The sequence below is a fragment of the Larus michahellis genome, chromosome 9 (genome assembly GCF_964199755.1).
Source record: "Larus michahellis chromosome 9, bLarMic1.1, whole genome shotgun sequence".
Taxonomy (NCBI): Eukaryota; Metazoa; Chordata; class Aves; order Charadriiformes; family Laridae; genus Larus; species Larus michahellis.
In genome coordinates this window covers 29,195,951-29,222,827 of record NC_133904.1, presented here as the reverse complement: position 1 = coordinate 29,222,827, position 26,877 = coordinate 29,195,951, and the positions used below count along the sequence as shown (strand labels likewise).

Here is a 26,877-nt window from a genome sequence, read left to right as displayed (position 1 = left end):
GCGCTGTGCTGGAGTCTGGCTCGAGCAAAACTCCTGCTTGGCTGCCTGATCAGCGGAGCATCCCCCAGGAATGCCCGTATCCCCCAGGTGTGGGGTCACAGGGGATCTCCATCACTCCTAGGAAAGGAATAGGAAAGGGGTCTTGTCCTCGAACTGGTGCCGAATAAGATGATGGCGGGAAATAAAAAGCCCAAAAGAACAGAAATGTGCGTGTGTGGTTATTCTACCAACAAATGTATTCAGCAAAACGGGGGGAAGTTCCCTTTGAAATTCCCTGCATGCTGCCCTGGAAAACCCTGTGGAAAGGTATTTGTTCTGCCAAGGCACATGTGTGTGGGTCCAGCAGATTTTGTGACTCTGTTCAAAGACAAACAAATAAACAAAAAAAGCTCCTTAAACTGCAGTGTTTTTGTGATGCATTTTTGGCTTAGAAATCCCCTGTAGGTAGGGGCAAATAGCTGCCAGCCATTTGCCTGTTGGAAGCGTTTTGGAGAAGAGCTAATCCTGCAGGAGCGAAGGGGAGAGTTCTTTGAACTTTGGTGGACAAGAAATGCTGGAGGTTGATGAAGAAGTAAAACAGATTGTGAAGATTTCAGGCAGCTGAGGGAATAGGAGCACCGTAGTACGCAGTGAAGAATGGTAGATTTCAGAAACAAAGTGACTTTTTTCAACTATTTCCTTAAACTTGGCATTTATTTTTCCTGTGATTGTTTGCTGCAGGGTGTAAATGTGGAGAGTTGCATGTATGCAAGGGAGGATAAAGTTCCCCGAGTTTATTTATACTTTTTTTTTTTTCTTCTCTGCAGTGAAGAGCTTCCTTCCTTCACAGTGCTTTATTTTATCTTTTTTCCTCTTTTGTTGTTTTTGTTTTTTCCCCTCAGTTCCTCAGGTGCCACCTCTCCAGGTGAGAGAGATGCCTAGGTCATGCCAGGGCAGCTAAGAGCAGTGGAGAGTGCCCGGAGGCGAGTGATGGATGATCCATTTTCCTGAGGATGGCAGCACTGCTGTCCCTGCAGAGCACCACAGCTATCTTCTGGGGTGCCATAAATCCCAGGAGATTTAGCAAAGGTTGGCGAGCTTCCTAAGAGGTGGGAACTCTTAGGGTATGTCTGCAACTTCAGCCTTCCACACGGAGGAGCGGGAGGGTTTTTCTTGTGCTGCTCTTCCCACAGAGGTCACAACCAGTAACCCACATTCTGCAAAGTCGCTCTAAGCTAGCAGCCGGAGCAAGTGTGGGGTGAAAAAGGACGACCATTAGCGGCTCCTTCAGCGCAGAGATGTGTGGTGTTTGCAGGCCCAAACATCCACCTTGTGCACAGTGCACACAGCCGCTTCTGCGGTGGGTTTGCGTCCTGCCGGCGAGGCTTTTCCATTGCAGCAGCAGCGGGAGGTTGTTTTATTTGAGTGTGTGGCTTCTGGGTTCTGCCGTCCTCTTCTGAACAGACGGCATTCGGGGCTGTGGTGACGCTGTAGCACGCGGTGTGATCCCTGGTGATTCACAGCCCCCACCATCTGCGATTAGACCTTGAACAGAAACTTCTCGTGCATGGCCCTGGTAGAGGCTCCTTTTCCAAGTAACTGGTAGAAGAACAAAAGAAGGTTTATTTTCTTCTAGCTGCAAAGGTCTACCTTAAATTAAGCAAACTGTTGCCTGAGGGAGAAAGTGTCCAGGTACAGAATGTTCACAAAGGAAATACTCAAAGTGTCTACTGTGTCCATGAAGTGTTTGCTTTAAAGTATGAGGGCCAGAGTGGAAAAATAGAATATTATTTTCTAATTTGAAAGCAGAAGTACCTCTTGCAGGCAGCAGAAAAATAAACTGACCTTCTTCAGGCTTGATAATGCCGCCCATTAAGTGCCCAGTGACAAGAAGCTATGGAGAAGCCGCCGTTTGCAGAGATGGCTCCTGTCCCAGGTGCACAGCCCGTGCAAGCGCGGGGGGTGGGAGCTGGCCCGCGTCGGAGCAGCCCTGCTGCGTGCAAACTGTCAGTGTTGCAGCAGCAGAGGAATTGGAGTCTATGGGAATCTGAGCACTGCTGGGTTTTATGTGAGATGGAGTAAGAGCCTTGCTAATTGGGACTTCAGCCTTGACCTTATGGTGTTATTTTTTTTCGTTTCTTTTGCTGTTGTACAGTCTTGCTAGTTCCACTTTTGAACCAGTCCCAAGTGAAGCAGAGTTGCCCTGTGATCTGATCATGGCAGCACCTAACTTGCCGTGGGCTTTTGTGAGGCCCAGAATGAGCTGCTCTGACATCAGCCAACTGAACTAATGTCATCCTGTTTCTGGCTCGGTGGGTCCTAGATGATTTATTTTTTTCCCCCTCCTCACTGACTGAAAGCTCCCTGTAAAAGTAGGTTAGCTTTTTTCATGCATTACTGCCAACAAATGTACCGGTATGACACTCCCCAGTAAAATCTTACCCTTGACTATACTTTTTTGGTTCCTTTGGAGAGCAAGAATGCTCTTCATGCACCAATGTTGGTGAGACACTGGAAGAGGTTGCCCAGAGAGGTGGTGGAGGCCCCATCCCTGGAGACATTCAAGGCCAGGCTGGATGAGGCTCTGAGCAACCTGAGATCTAGTTGAAGATGTCCCTGCTGACTGCAGGGGGGTTGGACTAGATGGCCTTTAGAGGTCCCTTCCAACCCAACCCAACACATTCTATGATACCAAGAATGCACCTTCATATGTTCTTTATTACTGCTGTGAAAGCGGAGGAGAAAGGATGGACTGGGGAAGATGCTCAGGCTCAGTTTTCCATGTGAATGGTGGTGGTCTTCTCCTGTAGACTTTTGTTTCTCTTACAGAACAAAACAGTTCAATATGCTGTTTTCATTGTTCCCATTTCTCCTTGCCATGCAGACTTTCCAGGATTTTTTTGATAGTGGAAACATCTCCCTCCTGTTTGAGTGAGGAGTTCCCCTATTCTGGCTTACTGAGGAGGAGGTGGTGGGTGCACTAAGCTCTTCCGTACCGATTTAGGTGCAATGAAAAGCCGAGGTTACAGAATTACCTCAAAGGTGCAAGGACTGATGAGTGAGAGTGTCATTTGTGCTGCCAGCTGAATTTAGTGCTTTGAGGAAAGGCCATAAAAGAAAAAAGTCTTTTTTTGGCTCTGACAATATCTAGACACTTGGAGAACATTAATAGTTCAGGGATGGGATGTGAGTTGTAGTGGAATTAGTGAAAGAATTGAGGTCTGAATTTCACTAGCTGAAGAGCACAGTTTCTCAGTTGTGGTGCCTCCAGGGTGTCCATCCATCCAGGCTGGCTGGGTCTGAGCTTTACTTGACTCTAACTTGCAAAACTGGGTAGAGCGTGCTGCAGCCTGGCAGTATAGGGCTAGGGACTCGGGAGAGGGGGTCATCAGTTCCTCTGTCATGTGGTGGTGGTTTGTGTTGAGGAGAGGAGCATGGACTGCATCACATATCCTAAAGAGAGGTCATAGCTGGAGCTTGTCTTTGGGAACGCTCCAATGTCCCCTCACTGTCCGCACTGTCCCTGTTCCACCTCAGGTGGAATAGCTGCCATTCTCGCTCACTGGGACTGTCACTTAGGGCAGCAGCGCTTTTGTTTCTCATCTGAGCAGTTGTGACCCCGAAGTCCTTGAGGAAAAATAAATAAGGAACCCATGTTGCCACTTCTACTGAGTTGGTTTTCCTTCCTAAAAAAAAACCACAACACAACAAACCAAAACAAGAACAACAAAAAAATCTCTTTTAAATAGCATCATTTACACTTGGGAGCTGCTTGAATCCACCCTGTCACGTAAATTACCATCTCTAAACTTGGCTGTCAGGAAGCATCCTTATGAGTTGACATCCATGGGGGTGTCAGTGGAAGGGGATCGGTTTCATGGAAAGCAGGAGGAATTCAAGCGTCAAGTGAATACTCTCATCTTCACGTTACCTCAAGCGGCGAGGGCATCTCAGTCCCCCCAGAGACAAGCCCTAGCGCTCCTCAGACTACCCTTGTTTGCCTTCACTTTGGTAGCTGCAAGGCTGGGTCTGACATCTGGCCCCGTCCTCCTGCATCTCAGGCAATTAGAGCCTGGCCCAGCAAGTGGCCCTGGAGCAGGGGCTTCAGGGATATTATAGTTTCCTTACCGGGATAAAAGCCACAGGCTTTCCTCTCTGCTCTGCTGCTTTCTCTAGCTTTGATGCCGCTGCCGTTGAAACGGGATTGGCCCATCTGGTAGCGGAGGAGATGAGCTCTGCGAGACGGATCTGGCTCGCTGGGAAGGGTTCAAAAGGCAGCACCTACCCTTTGTTGTATTTCCTGCATGCTAACGAAGCCCATGTTTTCTGGAGCTACTTTTTATCCTTGTTGTATGTTGGTTTTGGCATGGATGCTTTTATTCCTCCCATTTGAAATAAGCAAGAGAACAAAGTGAATAAAATTCCAGTCATTCCCCCTCCCCCCCCCCCCCCCCCAAAAAAAAAAAAAAAAAGGGTCATACAAGGGAGTTGTAAGGATGCATTGTGGTGAGAACGGTTACGGTTGGTTGCTGCCAGGAGTTGAAACATAGGGAACTGAAGCTTTGTAGTATCCGTGGTGGGTTCCAGTGCAATGTGTGTTACCCTGTGGCGGGGTGCGCGGGAGCCTTGCTGCAGTGGCACGCAGTGCGCTGTCAGCCCTGCCTGGGCCTGTTTTCGGCTTTCCCTGTGGCCACGGGAGAGAGGGAATTTGCAGCTATCCAGACACTGACAAAACTGTATTTGTTGACTTGCAGAAAAGCTGAACTCGTGCTCCTCTGGGCTGTGATCACGTAAGCCAAAACGTGATGACTGCTGCCTGTGCTTGCTGGCCTTCCAGCCCTTACAAACCTGCGAAGCAGATTCATTTATTTAGGCCCTGATTCAGCAAAGCACTTAAGTACATGCTTCAGGTTTTCTTCTTTCCAGTAAGATTGTTGGCATGTTCAAAGTTAAGCATGTGCTTAAGTGCTCTCCTGAGTACATGGCAAGTGATGGGGGCACTGTGCACTGCTGCTGCTGTGCTCTGCCGCTGGGCACGCAGGCTGCAGGATTGAGGCCTCCGGTATTAAAAATTTATCAATTTATTTGGCTCCCCCCGGTACAGGAGCCCGAGTCTCAGGGTCTGAGATGACAGTCTGTCCTTCTGCAGGAATGTGGGTTGTTTCTGTAGCACAGAATATTCCTTGTGTCTCGCTCTTGCGCGTTGAGCGTGCCCTTCTGCAGGGTGCGGGGTAGGGTGCCTCAGTTTCCATCAGCAGGACATTGGCAAGTATTTCTTCAGAGTTTTCTGTTTGTTTGGGTTTTTTTTTTTCCCCCTCTGAGAGTTGTAAAAGAAAAATATCAACCATGTTACATGTATCTGAATGTCTTGATATTTGTAGTTTAATGTTCTGTTGGAGTCACTTGAGTTATCTTCTGTTAACACGATTCCCTTCACCTTGAGGACTGAGCAGCTTAGTGCAGGCTTGTGCGTGTCCATGTGTGCTCTTGAGCTACATGGGTGAGAGCAAAATGAACATTTGGTTTCTGACATTCTTTGGGATTTTTCAGGGTAGGAGGGCTGGTAGATTTTTCGAGGTAGAAGTGGCAGATGTTACTACACTGTTTGTACATCTTGGTGTAACTGCCTGTTAAGTTCAGACCCACGGTATTCAGGCCCTCGCTTCCCTGGGAGTCTGAAGCTGTGGAATAGGCACTTAATTCACAAGATGGTTGTATTTCAGTCTGCTCAGCGCAGCTTCTGAGAGAGCATTCTTTCTAATCCCCACCCATATCTGACCTGTTCTGGCTCGTTTTTAAGAGCCGCACCCAGCTAGTCCCTAGCTCCCTGCAGAAGGTTTCCGCAGATCTTTTCCTGCTTACTGAGCTCATTTGGACAAGGAGCCCACACATCGGTGAATGGGATTCCTGTATAAATTTGCCCCGTTTGCAAAATTGGAATTGATTTAGAGCATCTCTGTTCCTTACAAAACCCAGAAGTCATGAGCGTGGCTAGATGTGCTTTTTTCCCCCCTCCCTTTGAAGTTTAAAACATGCTTAGCAAATCTGGTGTTTGCAGTCTCTGTTCTCCACCTGATGCAAAAAAACAAAGGTCCTTCCAGAAGCATGGGTCAGAGTAACCTTTGTGCTGGCGCTGCAAGCTGGACTGCAAGGATCTGGGCAGTTTTTGTTACGAACTTGACTCTAACTAGCTTAGAAAATGCTTGCAGTGTAGGTTTAATGAATGTTGGTGGGGTATTTTTAATGTGAAATAATTCGATCTGTGAATCAAACAGCCTGTGTGCCCCACCCCCTGCTGCTGATGACAGCCTCTTCCCACACTTCTTCCTTGGTAGCATTGTTTGACTGTTCCAGCTCCAGTAGGTTTCAGTTACTGATCAGTGTAATTGCAATAACACACCAATAATAAAAGAGGAATTTAAGCTTCCTTTTCTTGTAGTTGAAGGCTCTTCTGCAAAAGCTTCAAGTCTTAATAGCAGTCACACGAGCAACATCCTGCGCCTGTCAAGTGTTTGGCAAAACTGGGCGGCCGTACTTTAGGAAGATAAAGGGCTGGATTTTGGGAACTTGGAAACAGCCCAATCCTATCAGGCGTCATTGGTACAGCTAATATTAGAGTGGGAAACTCTAGGGACGGCTTAACATTTTAGTGGATGCCAAGGAAGCCTTGAATAAGAACACATTGAAAGTTGCTTGTTGTATAACATGAGTTGCTGGAGTCAGAGTAATTTGAGTTGCCTTTAGTCTGGTGGAAAACTACAGCTGTGAGCAATGAGTTAATTTTTTCCGTGTGTGTGGGGCTTAGGTTTCCCTGTCGGGTTTGCTTTTAGTTTTGTAGGCTCTGAATCCATGGAGGGGAGTGACTGTGAAGCAGTCATTTGTCTTCATGTGCCATCCCAGGCTGCTGCTGGAACAGCTCTGCAGCTAGTAATGATGGGTTAAATAGAACACCTTAAAAATGCAAAGTTGTTCTGGGGTTGAGCTGTAGCAGCTCCTTGTGATTTGTATACAAGAAAGCCACTGGCTGCTCTTCCTGCCTGAACGTTTCCTACAGAAAAGCTGCGGGGGAGGGGGGTAATGGGGAAAAAAAATTTAATTAAAAATACTAAAGAGCAAAATATCCTTCTCTAGTCTGAGAGGGCTGCTTGGCGGATGCAGCTGGCCCTTGCCGGGGTGGCCGGGGCACGGCCGTGCGGAGGCTGGGCTCGGCCCGTCCCGCCCAAGCGCTGCCGGGCACGGCGCGGGTCCCGCAGTCTGAGGCCGGCGCGCTGGCCGGGTCCTGGGGCTGAGGCGCTTTTCCGTGCGGCGGGCGCAAACGCAGCCTGTGCTAGGCTGGGCCGCTATGAAACGGTCTCTCTCATTGGTCGGCTGCCCTGGCTGCTGCTGCAAGGGTAAACGCCATTGGTCGCTTCCACCTCCCATGCGCAGGCTGGTGCGGGAAATGCCCCCGCTGCCGACAATGGCGGCCGGGGCCGGGCTGGGCGACCCCGCGCCCGCCTGAGCGGGGTGGCCCTCGGCTCCTGGCTGATTCTATTTCTCTTTTTCCTGCAGGTTGCTGAAAAGTGCCTTTCCTGAAGCCACCGCTGCTTGGATTTCTGTCTAGGGCTGCCTCTCTCTGCCCCTCGCCCCCCTCTCTTTTTAATTCGGCGTTGCTTGCGGTTCGTGCCCTGACGGCAACTCAGCCTTGCCCGCCCCTTTTTTGTTTTTTGCTCCCCGTTTACACGCAGTTTGCTCAGCCATTTTTTTTTCCATCCCCGAGTATGTAGCAAATATTTAAAAGAAAAGAAAGAAAGAAAGAACGAAAAAAAAAAACAAAACCTCAGACGTCCTTTTGCTCGTTTTGATGTTCGCAAACCGTAATTTTTAGAAGCAAGAAATAGAAGGGAAAAAAAACCACCCCGAAGTCTTCTCCCCAAGGACCGAGACCATTCCACAAACTGAAGTGCTGCCAGCAGCATATGCTTTTTGCAAGAATAATTGAAACCATTAACTGGAGAGCACAGAATTCTTTTGAACGTCTGCCAGTTATTTGCAAGTAACTTCGGCAGTGGCACAAAATATAACACTTATATTTTAACTTCTACAATTGCACTTTTAGGAGCTGGCCTCTAATTTGATTTTCAGTTGTTCTGATAAGATTTCTATTTTATGATTGGCTTTATGTTTAATTCTTGTTTAAACAAACACGATTTGACTTAAATGAAAACCTAAGTGCTGATGAATAGGAGTTCTACCAAAGCAACAAGTTAGTTATTTCTTCACGTTTAACTTGAATTAACTTTTTTACCCTTTTTTTAAAAACAAAAAGAAGAAGAAGAAGAAGAAAAAAAAGATCAGCAGTAAATATTGCCCTGAAGAAGGGTGCGATTGCTTGCATTTTAATTTTTGGTTTTTAATATGGCTGTAAATGTTTCCCTGGTTCGTGATACGAAATGGCTGACGTTAGAAGTGTGTCGAGAGTTTCAGAGAGGGACTTGTTCTCGGTCTGATGCGGAGTGCAAGTTCGCCCATCCGTCACGGAGTTGCCATGTGGAAAACGGTCGAGTTATTGCCTGCTTTGACTCCCTAAAGGTGAGGACTGCCTAACGCGCGCATTACCTAAGCTCACTTGCTTTTCCTTGTCTTCAGAATGGCTCTCTGGGCGCGCTGGGCTGTGGGGTGTGCCGAACAACTGCTTATTGCTCTGTTTCCGCAGGGAAGGATGCTGCCGGTGTGGGATGCGGCTCCTGAGATCGTGGTTGGGTCTGACATCCAGTGCGATTGCCCGGAGTGCCAGGCATCGCAGAGGAAGAGAGGGTTGTTTTGTTGTTTTTTTTTTTGATCCAGAGCGTTTTCTGATGGTAGCTCAGGTCTGATATTGCTGTCCTCGAAATGGAGAATGCACGTTGTGGGCAGCAAATGAAACTGAAATGAGAAAAGTGAACTGAAAGCCAGTGCTTTAATTTGTGTCCGGAGCACATCGGCTGCGCGTTCGGCGCAGGGATCTGAAATGTGCTTTTAATGAGCAGAAATGAAAGCAGCATTTTAAGATAATGAATCAGCTTTATGTGTATTTCCTGGAGACAGAGTTGCAGATGCACTCTCATGCCGTCCGGTAGATGAGAAACAGCCAAAATATTTGGAGAGCAGCGCTTCCAGAAAAATGGGCGTTGGGAAAACGCTTTCTGTAAGGGATGTGCAAGCACGATGGCTCTGCTGGGCCTGTCTGAGTTACAGCTGAGCCTCCTCGCTGGGGCTTTTCTCTGCAGAGTCGATTTTGCAGGCAGTAAATGGCTCTTGGTTGCTTTTCACTCTTGGAGCTCCAGGGGTGACTTTCAAAATTTACCAAATACCCAGGTTCTGAGTCAGGGTGAGGGGCTCACAGGAGAGGGGATGAGCATCTCTGTTTGGGGTTGCTTCACCACAGTTCTCAGGAAAGGAACATCCACCTTTTTTTTTTTTTTTTTTTCTTTTTCCCAAAAGTGCAGTTCCTCAAAAGTGTTTTAAATAGGATGGTAAAACCCTGAGACAATATGGATAACGGATTGCTTTTGAGAAGTCTTGACATTGTGTTCAGTGTTTTGATCAGAATAATTAACCTGTTTGAGTTTCTAGAAGGAATCTGGTAAATTTTACAAGCTTAAAAGTTTTCCCTTGAACTTCAACTGTTGCTTGAAAAGATTTGGGTTTATTTTTATGAACATAATGAATAACACAACTGGTGGAATTATGTACGCACAGGTTCAGACCGGGGCTGGAGCCAGTCTAGCATGGGTTTACCCATTTTATTACTGTTTGTGGCTTCTTCGTATTTTCACTTCTGTTCCCAAGGAGCTCCAGCTTCCTGTTTGCATTCGGTTTTGCTCTTTTTTAATCTGATTATATGCAATGACTCTAGTTATACAGTGACTTTCAAATGTTCATTTACATTGCTGGTTTGCTGACAAAGAGAAAGCAAAATATTTTTATTGGAGGGGGGAAAAAAAAAGAGGCACGTTCTTTATGCCCTTGAAACTTGCGAATTGTAGCCAGTGGCAGTGCAGATACTTTGAATGAAGAGATGAATGTGTTTACCTTTTATGGCACTTATTTGTTAACTGAAAGGAGCACTGCCCTGCCATGGTAGGGTAGGACCATGCCCCTTGCAGAACTTGCCTGAGGTTTGCAGCAGCAGGTGGTGGTGTGTAGCCACCCAGCTCGGGTTGGTGGGTGACGCCTCCCTGTTTGTGCTGGCCGGGGTGCGGTGTCCGCAGCACGCCCAGGCCCCCTGTGCCAGCCCTTCTCTGTGCAGCCAGGGCTGTGAGATGTGCAGGCCCGAACGTATGGGTAGCTGGGGTTCAAATCACACCCACTGGCACGAGTGAACGCTTCTCCTGCATCAGTGGTGGGGAATGGGATGGGGAACATCATCTTGAGAACGCAGAAGATGCCAAAGGAGTAGAGTATGATCTCCTACAGCTCAGCATGTTTCCTGTGTAAGGGGCTGTTAACTAATGTTCTCATTGCAGTTTCCTCTTGACACAGTAGCAGATGCCCAGTATGTGCTAGTTAAGTGGCCTGAATTTTCCAGGGAACAGATTTTCCAGATTTTTCAGGCTTAGGAAAGCCTCATGGAGGGCTGACAGCTCTGCTTGTGGGAAGTACGCCGGGGGAGAGGTCACACTGTGCAGAGCACATGGCCAAGGATTGATGGTGGGGCTGTTTCTGCACCCTACTTCCCAAACAAGAAGTGGGTCTTGAAGCCCACCCTTCGTGCACCCCCATGGCTTCTGTTGCTGTCGCTGAGCAGAGCCCCGGTTCTGCCGTGCCACTGAGAGGTGCAGCCCCCAATGACGTGGCTTCTGTGTCGATGTACACCGTGCGCTTCCCAGGGGAGATAACCACCCTGGTGACTAAACTCACCAACGGTGGCCTTTCTGTTCTTGCACTGGAGCTGGGCTTGCAGAGCCCAATTTGCAATGGTATCGAGGGGCTCATGGCCATAATGGTGGCTTTCCTTACTGGTGACTAGAGAGGCATTACATTCTTAGACCTGTTAAAAAGGGGCTTTTCTTGCCCATCCTGTGGACATCTTTGTGCGCAGCCGCTGTTTCCCTCCAACAGCTGTTGAACACCAACGATCTCTCCTGCCCAGGGCTCTACAGCTGCTTAGTGCTCTTTTCATCTTTTCACGCCCTGCATTAGCAGAACATCTGTGTTGTTTTACTGGAGACAGGATATAGAATGCTTGCAGCTAATAAGTTTTCTTGCATTCACCCGGGGCTTTGTTCAGAGGTTGCTTATCTGCATCCATTGTGTAGTGCTGTTCCTTGGTTTTTTTCTCACAGCCCTCTTAAAGCCTGAACAATGCCTTCATACAGGAACTTCTGATAACCCAGCCTACAATGGTTTCACCTCGCTGGTCAGGTCACTATATGCTTAATGTATCTCCCTTTTTTTCTTTTTTCTTTTTTTTTTTTTTTTTACCCCCTCAATCTCATATAGCAATTCGGCCTCTATTGCAGTGGTAAGAGCAGTAACGCTTTCCAAAGCAGCCAGGCTGCCTCAGTGGGGGTTGTTTCACGGGTGAATGTGTGCTACCTCTAAGCTTGTGAAGAACACACAGGACTTCTGAAGGTAACGGGAGGGCTTCACTGATGCTTGGGTGGTGTTCACCAGGGCACGCTCTGCAGGAGCATCACGTGGTCATGCAGTGCTTTGGTTGTGAAATACCGAGTCTTGATTAGGTTGCAAGTGCAGGGCTGGATCTTGCTGTCCTGAGCTGTAGTTCTTCGACGGGGGGGGTTTGCACATTTGTAGGCAGCAGAAGGAACCTTTCTCAAGCAGATTGATATGAAACTTAAAAATAGGTCCTTGTGAGAAGCTGTTCACAGATTTGAATCAGATGCCAAGAGAGCTCTCGCTCTCTACTCACACTTCCCCCCTCGTTATTCTGGAAGAATGGTGTTGTCTGAATTAATTTGTGTGAATGGAAGGGCAAGCTGCACTGCTTGGTGGAGGGCAGTCCAGAGATGCGAGGGCCGGCTGCCACTGGGCCACCCCCCTTCCAGAAGTGACCACGAAGGCTGCTGGACAGTGGCCAATACTCTGCTGTACCTCCTGGGCAGGGCCCATGGCACCCCTGAGACGTTTTGAGCAACCGAGAGGAGCGGACTGCCATCACTGTGAACCCAGATGGCCTTGGGGTTCAGTCGTGGTGTTGTGGTTTTGTCCAAATTGGCCAATGGCCAGTGACAGATGCTCCCCCCCAACCTCTCGTACATGGAGAGGAGGAGGAGAGCTAAAGAGATTTACGAGCTTAGAAGAAACTAAACTACTTTACTGAAATATAATAATAAAATAAAAAGGAAAATAATGAAATAGATACAGTGTATACAAAACCGTATTAAGCTCCCAGGATGACATCACCGGCAGGCACTGGGGAAGTCCCAGGCTGGACTCAGCGACGGGTGGGAACTGGGTTCCACAGATGGAGTCAGGAACACATGGATCGGGATCAAAGGCAGATGAACAGGCAGGGTCCTGCTCAGATGTCGGCCATTGAAGAAAGAGCATTGACCCTTTGATCCCTCAGCTTTTGTACTGAGCGTGGGGCAGGTGGGAAGGAATACCCCTGTTGGTCAGTTTTGGGTCCCCTGTCCTGTCCGCTTCTCCCCGCAGGTGGGACCCCTCTACGCTTTTCTGCTTCCGACCCTTCAATGGGGCAAATAATGAAATTGGCTGACCTGGGTTGTTACAGCAATGAGTATAAGCAAGAGCCTCTCTGGGTACCATGCCTTGGCACAAACCGTAAACATTGGTCTTATCACTCTGAGAACAAACCGTTTTCGAGACAACGTGCTGTTAATTTCGGAGAGTTAGAAGAGGCCTAGCTAAGAAATAAAATCACTGAACAGAAAGTTGGTTCTGTTCTACCTCAAACCAGGACACCTGAGCTCCTCGCTGGGCTCGGTGTGCACCCTCCTGTGCACAGCTGGGGCTTTTTGCAAGGGTCAGGACACGGTTTGCTGGCTGGTGGCAGTTTGTACAAAGCCTTGTCCTGGCGCTGCAGAGGGCTGTCTGTAAGCACTCATCCAGTCATTAACCTTCCTATTCAGGCTGGATCAGGCAGGCGTGGTGTGAGCCTGGCTGATCTTAATTCCCCAGCCAGCAAATTGTCACTTCGGTTCTTCGGTTTCTACAGATGTCAGGGAGGGGAAAAAAAAAAAACAACTGCTTTCTTTGGTCACTGGAAACACTAATTGAGCAGTAAGCTGAGAGATGGGCGTTAGGAGATAGTGACGTATTATGTAAAAATATGCAGGTAATGCACACCAGGTGCTCACAGAGGCTTTGATTTATACTGCTCCCAGTATGGATATCTGTGCTATGGACTCATAGGTTAAAAAAATGTAACGAGCCCAGCTTTGTGGGGTGTGGTGGTGCTTTTTTCAATTTGTTTTATGAACGTAGATGTTTCCACATGCAAGTCAAAGTTTTGAAGAGCATTTTGAAAGACAGAAGATAGTGTGGTAAAAATTTCCGGGGTATGAATTTTGGCTTTGGGAGGTCTAATTTAAAAAAATATTCTTAAGCTATTGTGTGTTTCAGAGCAGTTCCCTCCTCTATTAAAAAAAAAATGGCGAGTTGTCTGTGAACAGGCATAAAATCAGGAGTTAAAAGCGCAGTTTTGTCTAACTTGTCTGTTTCTAAAAGAAATGTTATTATGTGGTAATAGTATTCAAAGTCTCACGGCAGTCTAAAAAGTTCACTGTGCTTGGGCGATAAACATACCATATGATCTTGAAGCTGGTGTACCTGAGGCTATTCCTTACAGTTTCCATGCTGATTTGTACCTGTTTTATGCTGACTTCACTAGAATTATTTCTGACTGTTACTGATTTGCAATCATATCTATTTTTTTTACATTTAAATAAATTCCAAACTAGGAAACAACTAAAAACACCCACTAAACTTAGCATATGGTTACAGTCTTGTAGAGGAAGAAGAAAGCAAACAAAGCCATAGAGATATTTTTGGAGACACTCTGACTGCATGTCTCAGCTCAACGTAATGGAGATGTAAATAAACCAGATGAACAATGTTGAGCCAAGTCACTTTTGCAAGAAACCTTTACTTTCCGTTGGTCATTAAGGCACTTACCTGCCTAGCGACAACATTTGGTGATGAGAAGTAGATTTGCAGCAGCTTTCTGTCTTGTCTTGGATGCTCGTGAGTCTTAACAGCACATCATAAGTGCTTTTTGTAACTACCAAATCAAACATCTAACAGCGGGGAAAAAATTTATTTAGACTTACTTTAGACAAGAACTGTTGCTATTGTATTTCTCTTAAAGTAGAGTGGTACTTCAAGGAGACTAAGAGAGCTTAAATGAAAAAACAATATTTAAGTCTGATCCCTGTATGGGTTACAACAAGCTCCATGTTTTTTTCAGTGTAATTTAGTTGGCACACGAGCTGTGTATACTCTCTGTAATGTCTCCAGAAGGTTTTGGCACAGCTGTGGGATGGAAACTACTGATGGAGAAGCTCACCTGGCAGTGCCTGTGGCTGAGCATCTCCCAAGCCTGCCCCCATGTCTGGACTGCAGATTCTCTCTGTTGGGGTCAGGCTGAGAGAGTTGGGGGGGTTCAGCCTGGAGAAGAGGAGGCTCCGGGGAGACCTTTGAGCCCCTGCCAGTCCCTGAAGGGGGCCTACAGGAAAGCTGGGGAGGGGCTGTTGGCAAGGGCATGTAGCGATAGGACGAGGGGCAATGGTTTTAAACTAGAGCAGGGTGGGTTGAGATGAGACATTAGGAAGAAGTTCTTTCCACTGAGGGTGGTGAGGCACTGGAAGAGGTTGCCCAGAGAGGAGGTGGTGGAGGCCCCATCCCTGGAGACATTCAAGGCCAGGCTGGATGAGGCTCTGAGCAACCTGATCTAGTTGAAGATGTCCCTGCTGACTGCAGTGGGGTTGGACTAGATGGCCTTTAGAGGTCCCTTCCAACCCAGCACATTCTGTGATTCTATGATTACGTGGATGGTGTGTGACGTCCCTAGGCATGTTCAGCTTTCCAGGGAAAGATAGACCTTGATGCTTTAGTCTGCCTAACTGATCTTTCTGTAGGACAGAGGTCTGTGCTGAGCGTGTTTGATTTATTTAACATTATCCATGGGTTTCTCTGATGTCCCAGCAATCTCACTTCATTTATCTGACTTTTTGACAGCTGAACCGTGACAGATGAGCACTGGTGAGTCTTGCTATTGTGGTTTAAAAGGTTGCTGCCCTGAGCTGTCCCTTTGCTTCTCCATCGCAGGTTACTGCCTCTGCAGCAGAGTTAGCAGGAAGACGGAGTGCCTTACATGCTGAACATGAAGTCCAGCATCTGAGCTGAAATCCCCTTGGTCTTGGCTCCGTGTGGAGATGCTGGGTGATGAATACACATAACTGGAAACAGACTGGTGTTACCTGGTGATTCTACTTAAGGGACAGCAATAGTCAGCAAGGGGCAGGGGAAAGTCTTATTCATTGCAGCTATTTACAAAGATGTAAGGTAGAGTCCTTGGCAGGAACTCCTTGTCTGTGCTTTAAAGCAAGCAGGTGATTTTTGAGGTGTGCTGTGGAGGGAGAAGGGATTGGCCCTGTCCTTATCTTCATTAGGTCCTTGTGGTGTAACACAGCAAGACAGGCTGTGATAGGTTTCCGGGTGCATAGTCTAGTTTTGGTGCCATTCTGGAGGCATACTCCCTTATTGTCTCATTTCTGCAAGAGTGGAGGAAGTCCTGGGAGTACTGTGTAGCTCTGATGGAAGCCATGAGAAGTGAGACCCATCCCAGCGTAGAGGGCATCTTGGGGGCTCCTGGAGATATGAGCTGTTAATTGTCAGGCAGTGAAGAGGTGGTGCCAATCAGTACAGGTTAAGAGCCCGTGAGAAAGCTTGCAGGGAGTTGTCTGAAACAGAAATGCCCTCCAAAGCTATCAGCGTGACATTTGTAGTAGTAGCAGTAGTTAAATACTTGGAGTTCACATTTTCTTAATGGATTAGGCTTGGGCATCTTCCTCCTGAAAGTGTTGGTCCCTCTTATGCCAGATTGGCCTACCTAACAGACCTCAGACTCTTACTCATGTAGAGGGTGGATAGTAGATGAATTTGGACATTTGCTTTGCAGTGGGTGCTTGGAAATCTAAGGATCTGGTTTGGTTTCTCCATGTAAAGTGGTAGGACTGTTACACAGGCTTGGTCAACGTGGACACGTTTATCAACTAATACCAATAACAGTGAAAGTCACTTCTGAACGCTTTTTTTCATGTCTGCCATGCCTTCCTGTAGAGAGGAGTAGGTCTCTTCCCGCCATCCTCTCCCACCTCTGGTAGACCTCTCGTGTTGTCCTGCATCTGATTCCTTTGACAGCACGGGGCAAGGTGCCTCTTTCCCTGCCCAGCGTGTGCCATTGCCAAAGCCAGGCCTGGGAGTGAGAGTCTCCAGGGCAGTCTTCCCACCCTTGGAGTGGCTTTGGCCTGATGAGTATCAAAGCGTCAGTGGGGTGGGGACCCTGGTGGGTCTTTGGTGTGCCCATCTTGTGCTGGAAGGTGAATCCATTGGGACCTTTCTGCCCTCCCGTGGGTACCCATAAGCAGAGTGCCTTGGCAGCCCTCCTGGAGTACCGGAGGGATGGGCAGCCCCTGTTGGGGCGAGGCCAGGGTTTGACTCATCAGGGGGACACTGAACGGATCTTCTGTCTGTGGCAGTGCCACAGTCACAGGGTAGCACCAGGTCCAGCTTTGTGTTTGTAGAAATGTCTTCTAAAGGTCTTCTGTTTCTGAACATGGAGAGCACTGTCTGTGCCCCAGACCTTCTGATCCTGTGTAGGTCCAGAGGGTTTGCCTGCAAAGGGGCAGATGCCTTTGCTGTTACCCCATGTTTGGGGGTGCCGGTCTCATGCGTGGTATCCCTGGGTCAGGTTCAGGAGGCTGGCAGAGGTGTGGGTGGAGGCTGGTACAGTCAGGGGGCAATCTTGGTGCAAGGGGCAGGCACAGGACCGCTCTCTTCTTCTCTTTCTTCCTGCAGCCAACAAATTAATTTATTACAGCTTTTCCTTGGGCCTCAGACTTGTGTGCATTTTCCCTTGAACGTGTTGGAAAGCAGAGCAACGGCTACAGACTTGTCCTGAGACCGCGCTTTGGAGGCCAGCCTCTTTGGGGAGGCAGGCCAAGCAAATTCAGCAGCGGCGTTTTCCTGCCAGCCTCCTCTCTCCTCTCCAGCCTCCGCTCCTGTCTGCAGCTCACATGGCCCCAGTCACCTCCCTGTGGTGTGCGCAAACCACTGTCCTCAAAGGATAAAGCCAGCAGCATTTATATTATTAGTGTCAGCCAAGAGTAACCTTGGTTTTCTGGTTGGGAAGATGATGGTAAAGTGCTGACTGCTGCTCACACTTGCCTAAAAAAGCAGAAGAAAAATTCTTTTGGGATGTGACTCTAAACCCTTCCGAGCTGCAGCATGTGCTTAAGCAGATTTTTGAAACCTTTTATGGGCATATTGCAATGTTGCACGGGCCGTGGCATGCCATCTCCTGCTCCTGAAGCTTACTTTCCTTTTTTAAGGGCAAAGCCCTCCAGAGTGAGGTTCCAGTACTGCAAAATACTTAAGCCCGATTTTAAGCACTGTGGAATTCCTGTGGACAGCAAAGAGCAACGTGCGCTGAAGTGAGTTGTTGCTCAGGTTTTGGGAGAGGGAAATGGTCCTCGGCCGTTCTCTGAAGAGGGACAACTGCCTGTGGTCGTCTCCTCTGCCACCTTTGGCTCTCCAGTTTGGGGGGGTTTCTTCATGTGTGCTCAGCACCCGCACCTGGAGCTTGCAGTCCTGCCAGGTCTGCTTGGATCTGCCAGCACAAGCTGTGTGCCTGCGACCAAGGGTGAATGCAGTGTGGTGTTCTGTGAGCCCCGGGGGTTTCCTCTGCGCGGAAGGCGGGAGACGGGGTGCTGAAGCCCAGCTAGCAAGCTGCGGCAGCTCCTGCGTTTACTCTTGCGCGGCTGTGAGTCAGGTTGGCACAGGAAGGGTCGTGTGTTGGTACAGTAAGCTCTGGCACCTCAACGGATGTCATGCTGCAAGCAGTGGCACTGCCAGATCCATGTGGGGAAGGTGGTTCAAGCTTTCCATCTTCCAGCCCTGATCTGTAACAGTAGCTGACACTGGGGTTCAAATAGACGGCCCAAACCTGCAAGTCCCTATCCCTGGAGAGAGTGTGGAGCAGAGACGATCCTTGTAAATATGGGGTCGCACTTGGCCCTGGTGTCCTGTCTTGCTGCTGTGTCAGTGAAGCTACCTAGCTACCTCTCTTGCTCATGATTGCCTTAGCCCAGCGACGCCAGCTGAAGGAAAGGCAGTGGAAGATGCCTTTGAGGAGAATGACTCTGAGCATGTGGAGTTGATGGATTTCTTCAGCAGCGTAGCGCCAGTTTGATGTAATCCCTTTGCTGACAATAGCTTTCTGCCACTTGGTTCACCCATCTGAAGGAGGGTGCGGTAACATGCATTTAAGTAATTGAGCTGTTTGGAAGCTTTAAAACAAATATAAACAAGATGTGCCATGCTTTCTGGAGAGCCCATCATCTGACATCTCCCACAGAGCGTTTAAGTAAGTGGTTAGATTTCCAAGCGAGGAGCTGAGCTCTTTGAAAATCTGCCCATATAAATATTGTTATGCCGGTATTAAAATAAATATTTTGAGGCATTTGGGTGAATGTTGCCCCATACGGGCACAGTTTTACTTATGGCTTATTAATGCTGTTTTATTGCTGTTCATAAAACAGCAGAGAACCAGGCACTGACCCCCTCCTTTGCCCCACATAGCCTCTCATGCCATGCCTGACGATGGCCTTCTGATTAGAGGAATGGCCAAGGATTTGGAAAGCCAGCTTTCAAAGCCTTCCAATGATGCGGGCTGCTTTAAAGTGTTGTAATGTCAGTCTCCGTGTCTAATTGCACGCTTTGACCTCACAGGAGCAATACAATGAAAATGTCTTTGAAGACTGAGTGGAGCTGAGCTACTGTAGTAACAAGGCTCTGGGTGTTTCCGACAGATGTCCTAACTGAGTAACCATTTCAAACCCTGGCTTTTTCTAAATGAATAGCTATCAAGCACCGTTAGCTGTTCCGCAAGTTTACCTGTCTGTTACGAAACTGTAACGGCAGTGAAAATATTCAGCTTAACCATACCTAAATTGTGAGGGTAACAAAATCTTTCTGCTGTCCACGCAGTAGAAAGTACATGGCACAAAGGTAAAGCTGCATTCTGCTCTCGGCAGCCTTGGCAGTTTACTTCTATCTCTCTGAACATCTGGTTAGTGTTTGGCCTTGGTTTTGGGTTTCGGTGACGTGGTTACTCAGTGTCCCCACCGTCAGAGGAGCTGGAGGCTGTTGATGCTGGAGTGATGGATTTTTAACCTCTAACTGCTTTCCTTCCTCCTCTGCCTGAAGAGCCTGGGCATGGCTCTGTGCTGTTCTCTGTGTGCTTGAGCTCCGTGCTGAGCAGCTGGGAGCTGGAGGTGCCTTTCCGCAATATTTACTTTAAAGCTGTGGGGAAGGTGCGTATTCCTAAGGGGGGGGACACCTGGCTTGCTGGGACGTGAGCATACTCAAACCAAGCAATTCCCCAACTTTGTAGCAAAATGTTAGAGCAGATGGCCTGCTTACAATGCAGGGTATTATTAGAACCATGATCGGTGCTAATAAGGTCATTGGCGGTGGGGGAGGAGGTTGATGTCTGACCTTGTTTGAAAGGTGGCAGGCTGTGCTCTGGGGGAGAATTTTTTCTCTTACTGTACTATTTAAAACTAATCTGGCTGCACAGTGGAGAAAGACCCACCACCCAGCCCAGCACGTCTGCTGCAGGGATGCTGGGGGTGCTGCTGGCCCTCACCCCTCACTAAGGTAGGTGTGCAGAGCGCTGTTAAAAAGTGGAGACAAATTCTGCTTTAATTAACAGTGCTGATAATGCAACCATGAGCAGTGTAGCTAGTCCTAGACTGGGTATGGTATCATAAGGCATTGCCCAGTCAGATGACTGATCAGTGGTGTGCGCTGAGTTTTATCATGCCTCTGAACATACTCTGCTTTAACACAGCACATGCTTTTAGCTGGTCTCTCCTACACAGGTATCAAGAAAAGACCCAAAACAACCACTACAGACAGGAGTATTGGGGTCAGCGGCGTTGTGTTTAGTGATGCCCACATCTTTGCACAGCAGTACCCACACTAGGCTCTGATGAGGATTTAAGCCCGTTAGCCCTAACTGTGCTGCTTTAACTCTTTTTGTCTCCTTACTTCTGCTTTCAGTGAGCAGCTCTGGTGCTTGTTGAGACAAAACAGCTCTCAAGCAGAGGGGCAGTTGGGAAAGGACGGAGTATCTAACTGGGGTGGACGAGATGGCCAGGGGCAGCACAGACACAGTGGAGCTGGAGCCAGCCAGCCAGGGAGCGCAGCCGATGGCACTTCCCTAAATCCTTATTAGCCGTAGGGGCACATCTAGTGCTGGGAACAGTCACACGGAGATTAGGTCCTTAAAGAGCCCTGCCACAACCAGGCAAAGTATGAAAACAAAACCTCAGCGTGTAATCCCAACCGCGCTGGCCGATCCCACTGACCGATGTTTCTCCCTCTTGCTGTCAGCTCCTGAAGAATCAGAGCGTGAGTAAAGCTTGCTTTCTCACTGTTAAGTGATGCTTGATCCCGCATGGTGGGTTTGTGCAGCCTTGTTGCAGTGCTTGGGCTCCGCTCTCAGGGTCCCTTCCATGTGATGCTGCGGACACCAAGCGCTGGATGAGTTTCGCAGGAGGAAGCAAGAGCCTTGCAGGGTTGGATGTTTCAGCCTGTGCAGTAGCACTTGAGTAGCCAGGGCAGCAGGGAGTTGGAAGCCAGACATGTAGATGAGCCTTCAAGGAGGGCTCGGAAGGTCATCCGGGTATGGTAGAGGTGATGGTGTTCAAGGTCAGCTGTAGGAAGGAAAGTGCTTTCCTTCCTGTGAGGGAATCTTGTTTCATAAAACAGTGGAGAGTTGTCTTTGGGCGGGATGTCGCTCCTTCCCAAATGCTGTAGGGGAGGGCATTAAAGGTGGCCCTGGTGCTTTCTGCAGGAGCCCTCCCAGATCTTGCTCCCATGGTGCAAGACTTGCAGCCTTATGCCCTGTTTCTCCTTTCTGCTCTGTTTCTTCCTTCCCTCTGGGCGTATTTGTCCCTGAGCCCTCCTGCAGCTCCCCCCCTCCACTGCTGTTAGGTGTGGTGTCTGTGGGGACTGAACAAGGCAACCCAGGAAATCTCTTGCCCTCCGCCTCTCCTGTTGCTTCAGCAGTCATTTTTATTCCTCGGTGCATCTGGTGCGCTTGCAAGATGAAGAAGTAAATCATCACGGTTACCTCCCTGCAGGCTTCGATTCCCTGCTGTGTCGGTCGTGTTGCCTGTACAGCCTCCGTGGTGTGCTGCAGGGTGGGGGCTGGAGTGAGGCGAGCAGGCTGAGTGACTCAGGCGCTGGGAGCAGCAGGGTTGATAAAAGCAGGACCAGGGATGGCTGAAACCTTCACCAAGCTGCTATTTGGACTGTGAGGGAAGAAGGTGGGGGTGACTTCAGGGAGGAGCAGAGCGGCTCCCCAGGGCACTCTCCCATCAGACAGGGGAGCTGGGAATGCAGCAAGGATCCATGTCATGCTTCTGTCACCCAAGCCCACTCAAACCACTCCTGCGCCGCAGTTGGGAGAGTTGAGGGGGGTTGGAAAAGTCCCTTGGGGGCTGAGAGGCAAATGGGCAGGATCGCTTTTAGCTAGTGATGCGGAGATGGGAAGGGCAGGCTGCCTGCTGCCGGGAGGCAGGAGCTCGGAAAGCATCAAGGGCATCACAGCCACAGCTCTGCAGCGGCAGCAGTCCCGCATGGCGCGGCTGGCGTTCAGTCTGCGTGCAGCCTCGGTGGTGCTGAGGCTTCCCCTAGCCACCTGGGGGTTTTTCACCAAGTCTGGTGTATTTAGACTGAAAACTCTTCTGGCTGGGACTCTCTCATTCTGTGTTTGGGTAGTAATTGGAGTAGGAAGGACCCTGAGCCGTAGCATCGATGAGTATTTGTATTCCCACAGCCAAAAATACCCTGCTGTGGCCTTGTGCGATAAAGCACAGATTGAATTAAGAGGATTTTCATTGTTGTTGTTTCGTGTTTCTGTGTGTGGCTTTTTTTAAGAGTCCACGTTAATGTAAAATCTTTAGAAATCTTCACTCAGAATAGAGCTCACAGTAGCTAGAACAGAAACACCACTGAAAAAAAAATTTGTAGTTGTTTTGTGCTAATTCTCTGAGAATTATTTTAAAACATCCTTTCAGAGCTTAGCCCAGCCACAGGAAAAGTGTTAGCACTTCCCTTCGTATTCCTTCTTTCTTTATATCAGAGGTACTTGCCCAAAAGTTTGCATGGGGATTTCTGTTGGGGCCCTATCAGAAGTCCATCTATCTGGGTTTAAGCAAGTGAGAGCATTTTTTCCAGTTGGGTGTGGGCTGACGTGGTGCTGCATTCCAGACTCGCTAATGACACTGGAGCTTCTTTGCAGCTACTCCTCTGACGTGGTGGAGAGGCTGCAGATGTCCTCAGGAAAGGTCACTCTTCCTTGCAGAAAATCCTCTCCTAGCCAGTTTGGAGAGGTATGGGCCCATCTCCTCTAAAAGCAAATGAATGTTTGCATCGCAGCTGACTCATCCTGGTTATACCCGCTGAGGGCTGTGAAAGGTCTTTTTCTTGTTGCCCTCTTAAGAGGGGATTGTGCTGTGTCTGAAGGTATCTTTTGTCAGCAGCAGAAGCAGAATAGATGAGGTCAGGTGTCTGCCTGCCTAAGGAAGTCATGTTGTCGAGATTGCTTTCTAATAGAAAACGGCTTTTAAAAGCTAATCCTTGCATTCCTCCTCATCTACAAAAGGTTGAGCAATGGGTGGTCTGTGCTGCACTGGTGACTGGGACGAGGTTAAGCAGCTCAGAGTAGAAGTTGAGGGCAGGAGTTTGGAAAGCAGAGGGAAGAAAAAGCCTGCAGTAATTTGATCAGTTTGCTTTTTGTGACTGAAGCCTGAATAAGCGAGTGTGCCCACATGGATCTGCTTTAGTTGCTTCTACCTCCCCCAGCTTTTCTGTTGTGCTCTCAAACCTAAGTAAGTGAATCTGGCGGTTATTAAAAACACAAACTCCAAAAACCCAAGCAAATGAAAGGAAAGCCCTGATCAGTTCCATTCCTGTTGGTGTGCGGGGATGGACGGATGGACATGCGTGCACACACACAACACATTCCTTTCTTAGCTCTTCTGGCACTTACACCAGTGCCACTCAGAGGAGAATTTAGGTCAGGATTTCTGTCAGGGCAAAAGTTGCATCCCACAGGAGAAAGTGGATACATCCACCCAATAAGGCCATACAAACTTTTCGGTATCCTGTCCTACAGCTCTTATTACAGGAGGGGGAACAGATTTAGTCAGCCGCTACATGAAATTAACCTTTCAGCATCCGTAATCATGATTTCTACAAAATGCATTGTCAATGAATCCCACTTCCTGGCACTGTGTGAAAAAAACAGACCGTTTTTACTAGCTTTTGGGGTCTTTGGACTGTACATCACCGTAGTGACTCTGAATCCTGGGTCTGTAGGTCAGTGTGGCATTCAAGGTGAGCAGGCTGCCTCCTTGAGCAGGCTGCCTTCGGCCTCTGTGCTGACTTAACGGTATTCCGGACAGGGTTTATCCCTTGTCAGTGCTCAGCTGGGGACAAGAGCAGGGATCGGCTTTGGCTGGGCGAGGGTAGGGAGTGTGAACCTGCACGGACCCTCAGGAGACTGGATAACAGACTGGTGGAAGAGGGGTCTGTGAGGAGTGTTGTAATTGGGACAGGTGGAAGTTTTGCTCCGTCTGAGGCTCTTTTAATAAATCCATCATAAATTAACAGGTTTTCAGATGTTGGCATAGAATTTGGCATCCCGTCCCTTAAGGCTGGCTGCCTGCGTTGGTACTTGTGACTAGTGCATGTGAATGACAGTTAAACATGCTGCACTGCTTGCGGTTTTAGCCCATAACTGCGTTATGGCAAAATTCTCCTGTTGCTCGTAGAGATGGCAGTGCGTTATCTGCGGCATTGCAAGCCCATTGTGTTTACCTCTGTGGAAAAAGGCTCGCTGTGCTGCTCGGTGGGCTCGACTCCGAACGAACATTTACGCTGCCTTAACCTCCCTTTCACTTGAGGTGGTAGCAAAAATCGGTCACATAACTGCTTTCTAGTACCAGGCACTTCTTAAACACCACTTCTGAAGGTGTTTTCTTAAAAGAAAAATCCCCTCTGTGACTTAAATGTGCATATGTTACTGGCTGTAATAAACAACACGCTGAAATGGATCAGTCTGCAAAAGCTAACCAAGGTGGAATATTTGCCTAAGGCAAGGCAGGCTTTCTTTTTCTTTTTGTTTGGTTTTTTTTTTTCCCTTTGTTTTTCTTCCTTGCTTTTTCTTTAAGCCTTGCTGCCTCCTAGGTGAAGGAGGGCTGCGATTCAGTGTCGCTTGGCCTGGATGCCCTCTTCGGAAGCCAGGGTCTGTGTGGGACGTGTGGTCTTCGCCTGCTGTGCTTAGCAGGCTGCAAGAGCTCTCTTGGAGGGGCTTTTTGTATCTGCACCTTTAATCCTTCGACCAGCAACAGGTTCATTACACCATGGGCATAATGGTGAACTCTGAGGCCTGGCATAGACCAGAAAGATTTGGGGTCTTTGCTTGGAGATGAGTGAGGACGTGTGGAGTTGGTGGCACACAGTCATAGAATAGTTTGGGTGGGAAGGGACCTTTAAAGGCCATCTAGTCCAACCCCCTGCCGTGAGCGGGGACATCGTCAACCAGATCAGGTTGCTCAGAGTCTCATCCAACCTGACCTTGAATGTTTCCAGGGATGAGGCATCCACCACCTCTCTGGCCAGTGTTTCATCACCCTCATTGTTAAAAATTTCTCCCTTATAGCTAGTCTAAATCTTCCTTCAGCCCTTCTCCTGGTAGTCTGGTAGCTTCTCCGCTAAGCTGGAGCAAAGGGGAGGTGGGGTACTGTGCACAAACCTCCCCAGCACATGTGGCTGAAACAGGAGCACAAGGACAAAGATCGGTCTTTGGTGAACCGAACTGTAGCCAGAGGGGCATCGCTGGGAGAAAGCAGCTGGAGGCATTCAGTGTGCAACAGGGAAGAGGTGGTCGGGAAGAGAGCCAAGCAATGGGACAGAGAAGAGTAGAAGTAGGAGAGGAGCTGGGGACATTGGTGGGCTGGGCATCAGGTTGAGGGGCAGGGGGAGCTGGCTTTGCTCTCTGCTTCTCTGCTCTCGGGCAGGTCTCAGCTAAGAGCAGAAAGGTCTCCTGTGCCTTGGAGCATAAGACCCCGGGCTCTGATGGATGTCTGGGAGCAAATCTCACATAGATAACTGAGAGCATCTTCCTCCTGTATCGCTGCATCTGCCTGCTCCCCTGCGGTTGCATCCTCTGGTGGCTTAAGCTAATGCAGAGAGGGACTGTTGTGTCCTGTTCTGACAGATCTTGGTGTTTCCAGCCAAAGGTGGACAGCCAGGGTGGCAGTGCCATGGTGTGCCCCAGCAGGAGTCATCAGCATGCTTAGCAGAGCCCGGCCAGCATCCTTCCCCGTGCAGGGTGCTGCTGTGTTACCCCCTGGCAGCCCCTCAGTAGCTGGGGCTGAAGCACATCCTGCAGAGTTATTTTTTCCAGACTGAAGATTCTCCCTGGGAATTGCCAGCCCAGATGGAATTAATTTATTTTTTTTTTAAGTTTTTTTTATTATTTTTTGGAAACCAGGAATCTGTTTGTGCCCTTTCTTTCTGAGCAAAGCAACAACACAAACAAAAATGGGGCTAATCCTCAGTTGGTAAATTGTTATATTCTGCCAAGTTCTAAAAAAAAAACAAAAAAAAACCAACAAAAAAACCCCCACCAAATCCAACAACAACCCAAACCTAGCCACCCAGAAATCTTTTTATTTGCAGCTTCATTTGCTTTCCAAAACACAGCGCAAATGAGGTTTTCTGAGCGTGGCTTTGCACTCCGCAGGACAGGAGGGAGGGCTTGGGTCGGACACTTCGTTATCAATCTCTGCGCTTCCCTGTTTGTCTTCTCTCTTGTGTAAACTCAAGGAGCGCGGCTGCTGGAGGTGGTCACGCGTCGGATATTTGTATTCATGAACATAGTGCTTTAACGTTTATTCTCCTGGGCTTTAATGTACTTTGCTTGGTTCTGTCTACGTGTGGTTTCCCTGCTGCAGTTGTAATATTCAACAGACACTGTATGCAGAGGAAGGTCAAAGCATCAACTTTCCATACGACCTTGACAGATTCAATCAGCCGGTGAAAGTTGTAGAATTGGATTATGGGATTTGCAATGAAAAAGTGGTTTAAGGGACAAGAGAAACTACACTTGGTATTTTCAAAAGCTGGCCTGGCATAACAGCAATTACAAGGGACAGAACTGAGGGAGATGAGAGGTGGAAGACATATTAGAAGTTTTATTTTGTTTGTTTTTCTGTGGGGTTTTGTGGTGTTTTGTTAATACAGTCCTTGTGCAATATTGTTCCAGAGGCTGGCGTGGGGTTGGTTTTTTTTTGTAATTTATTACGGAAGAAAAATCAATGACCTGCCAGTGTTTCTATCTTCCAGGTAGAATTGATTTCTTTACTTACAAATAGTCCACACCGAAACATTTACCCGCAGGAGTATTAACATTGCAGGATGTCACCTGCTTCGCCTCCTGCTCTAAATACATGCAGTGATCCCAGGGCTAAACGTGCTTCTAAAGGCCCTCCCTTTACTGGGCGCTAAATGCCTTCCATCGTTAATTGTTAATTGATCAGTTGCTTGAGCAGGTCTGTGGCCGGGGATGTCCGTAAAAGCTTATTTTGCTTG

The 26,877-nt window shown here is 48.4% G+C and overlaps 1 protein-coding gene across 21 annotated transcripts in view; it reads left to right on the top strand.

The window, feature by feature from the left end:
• Positions 1-26,877, top strand: part of MBNL3 (muscleblind like splicing regulator 3) — a 93,028-nt gene that overhangs the window by 26,880 nt on the left and 39,271 nt on the right. For 16 of the 21 annotated variants that reach the window (XR_012589181.1, XR_012589186.1, XR_012589185.1 and 13 more), the window contains exon 2: positions 7,531-8,550. The exons of the other annotated variants lie outside the window; for them this stretch is intronic. Coding sequence is in view for 10 of the 16 variants with exons in the window: in XM_074601885.1 (XP_074457986.1) it covers positions 8,377-8,550 (174 nt within the window). In the remaining 6 variants the exon portion in view is untranslated. The remainder of the gene's footprint in view (positions 1-7,530; positions 8,551-26,877) is intronic. 21 annotated transcript variants of the gene reach the window in all.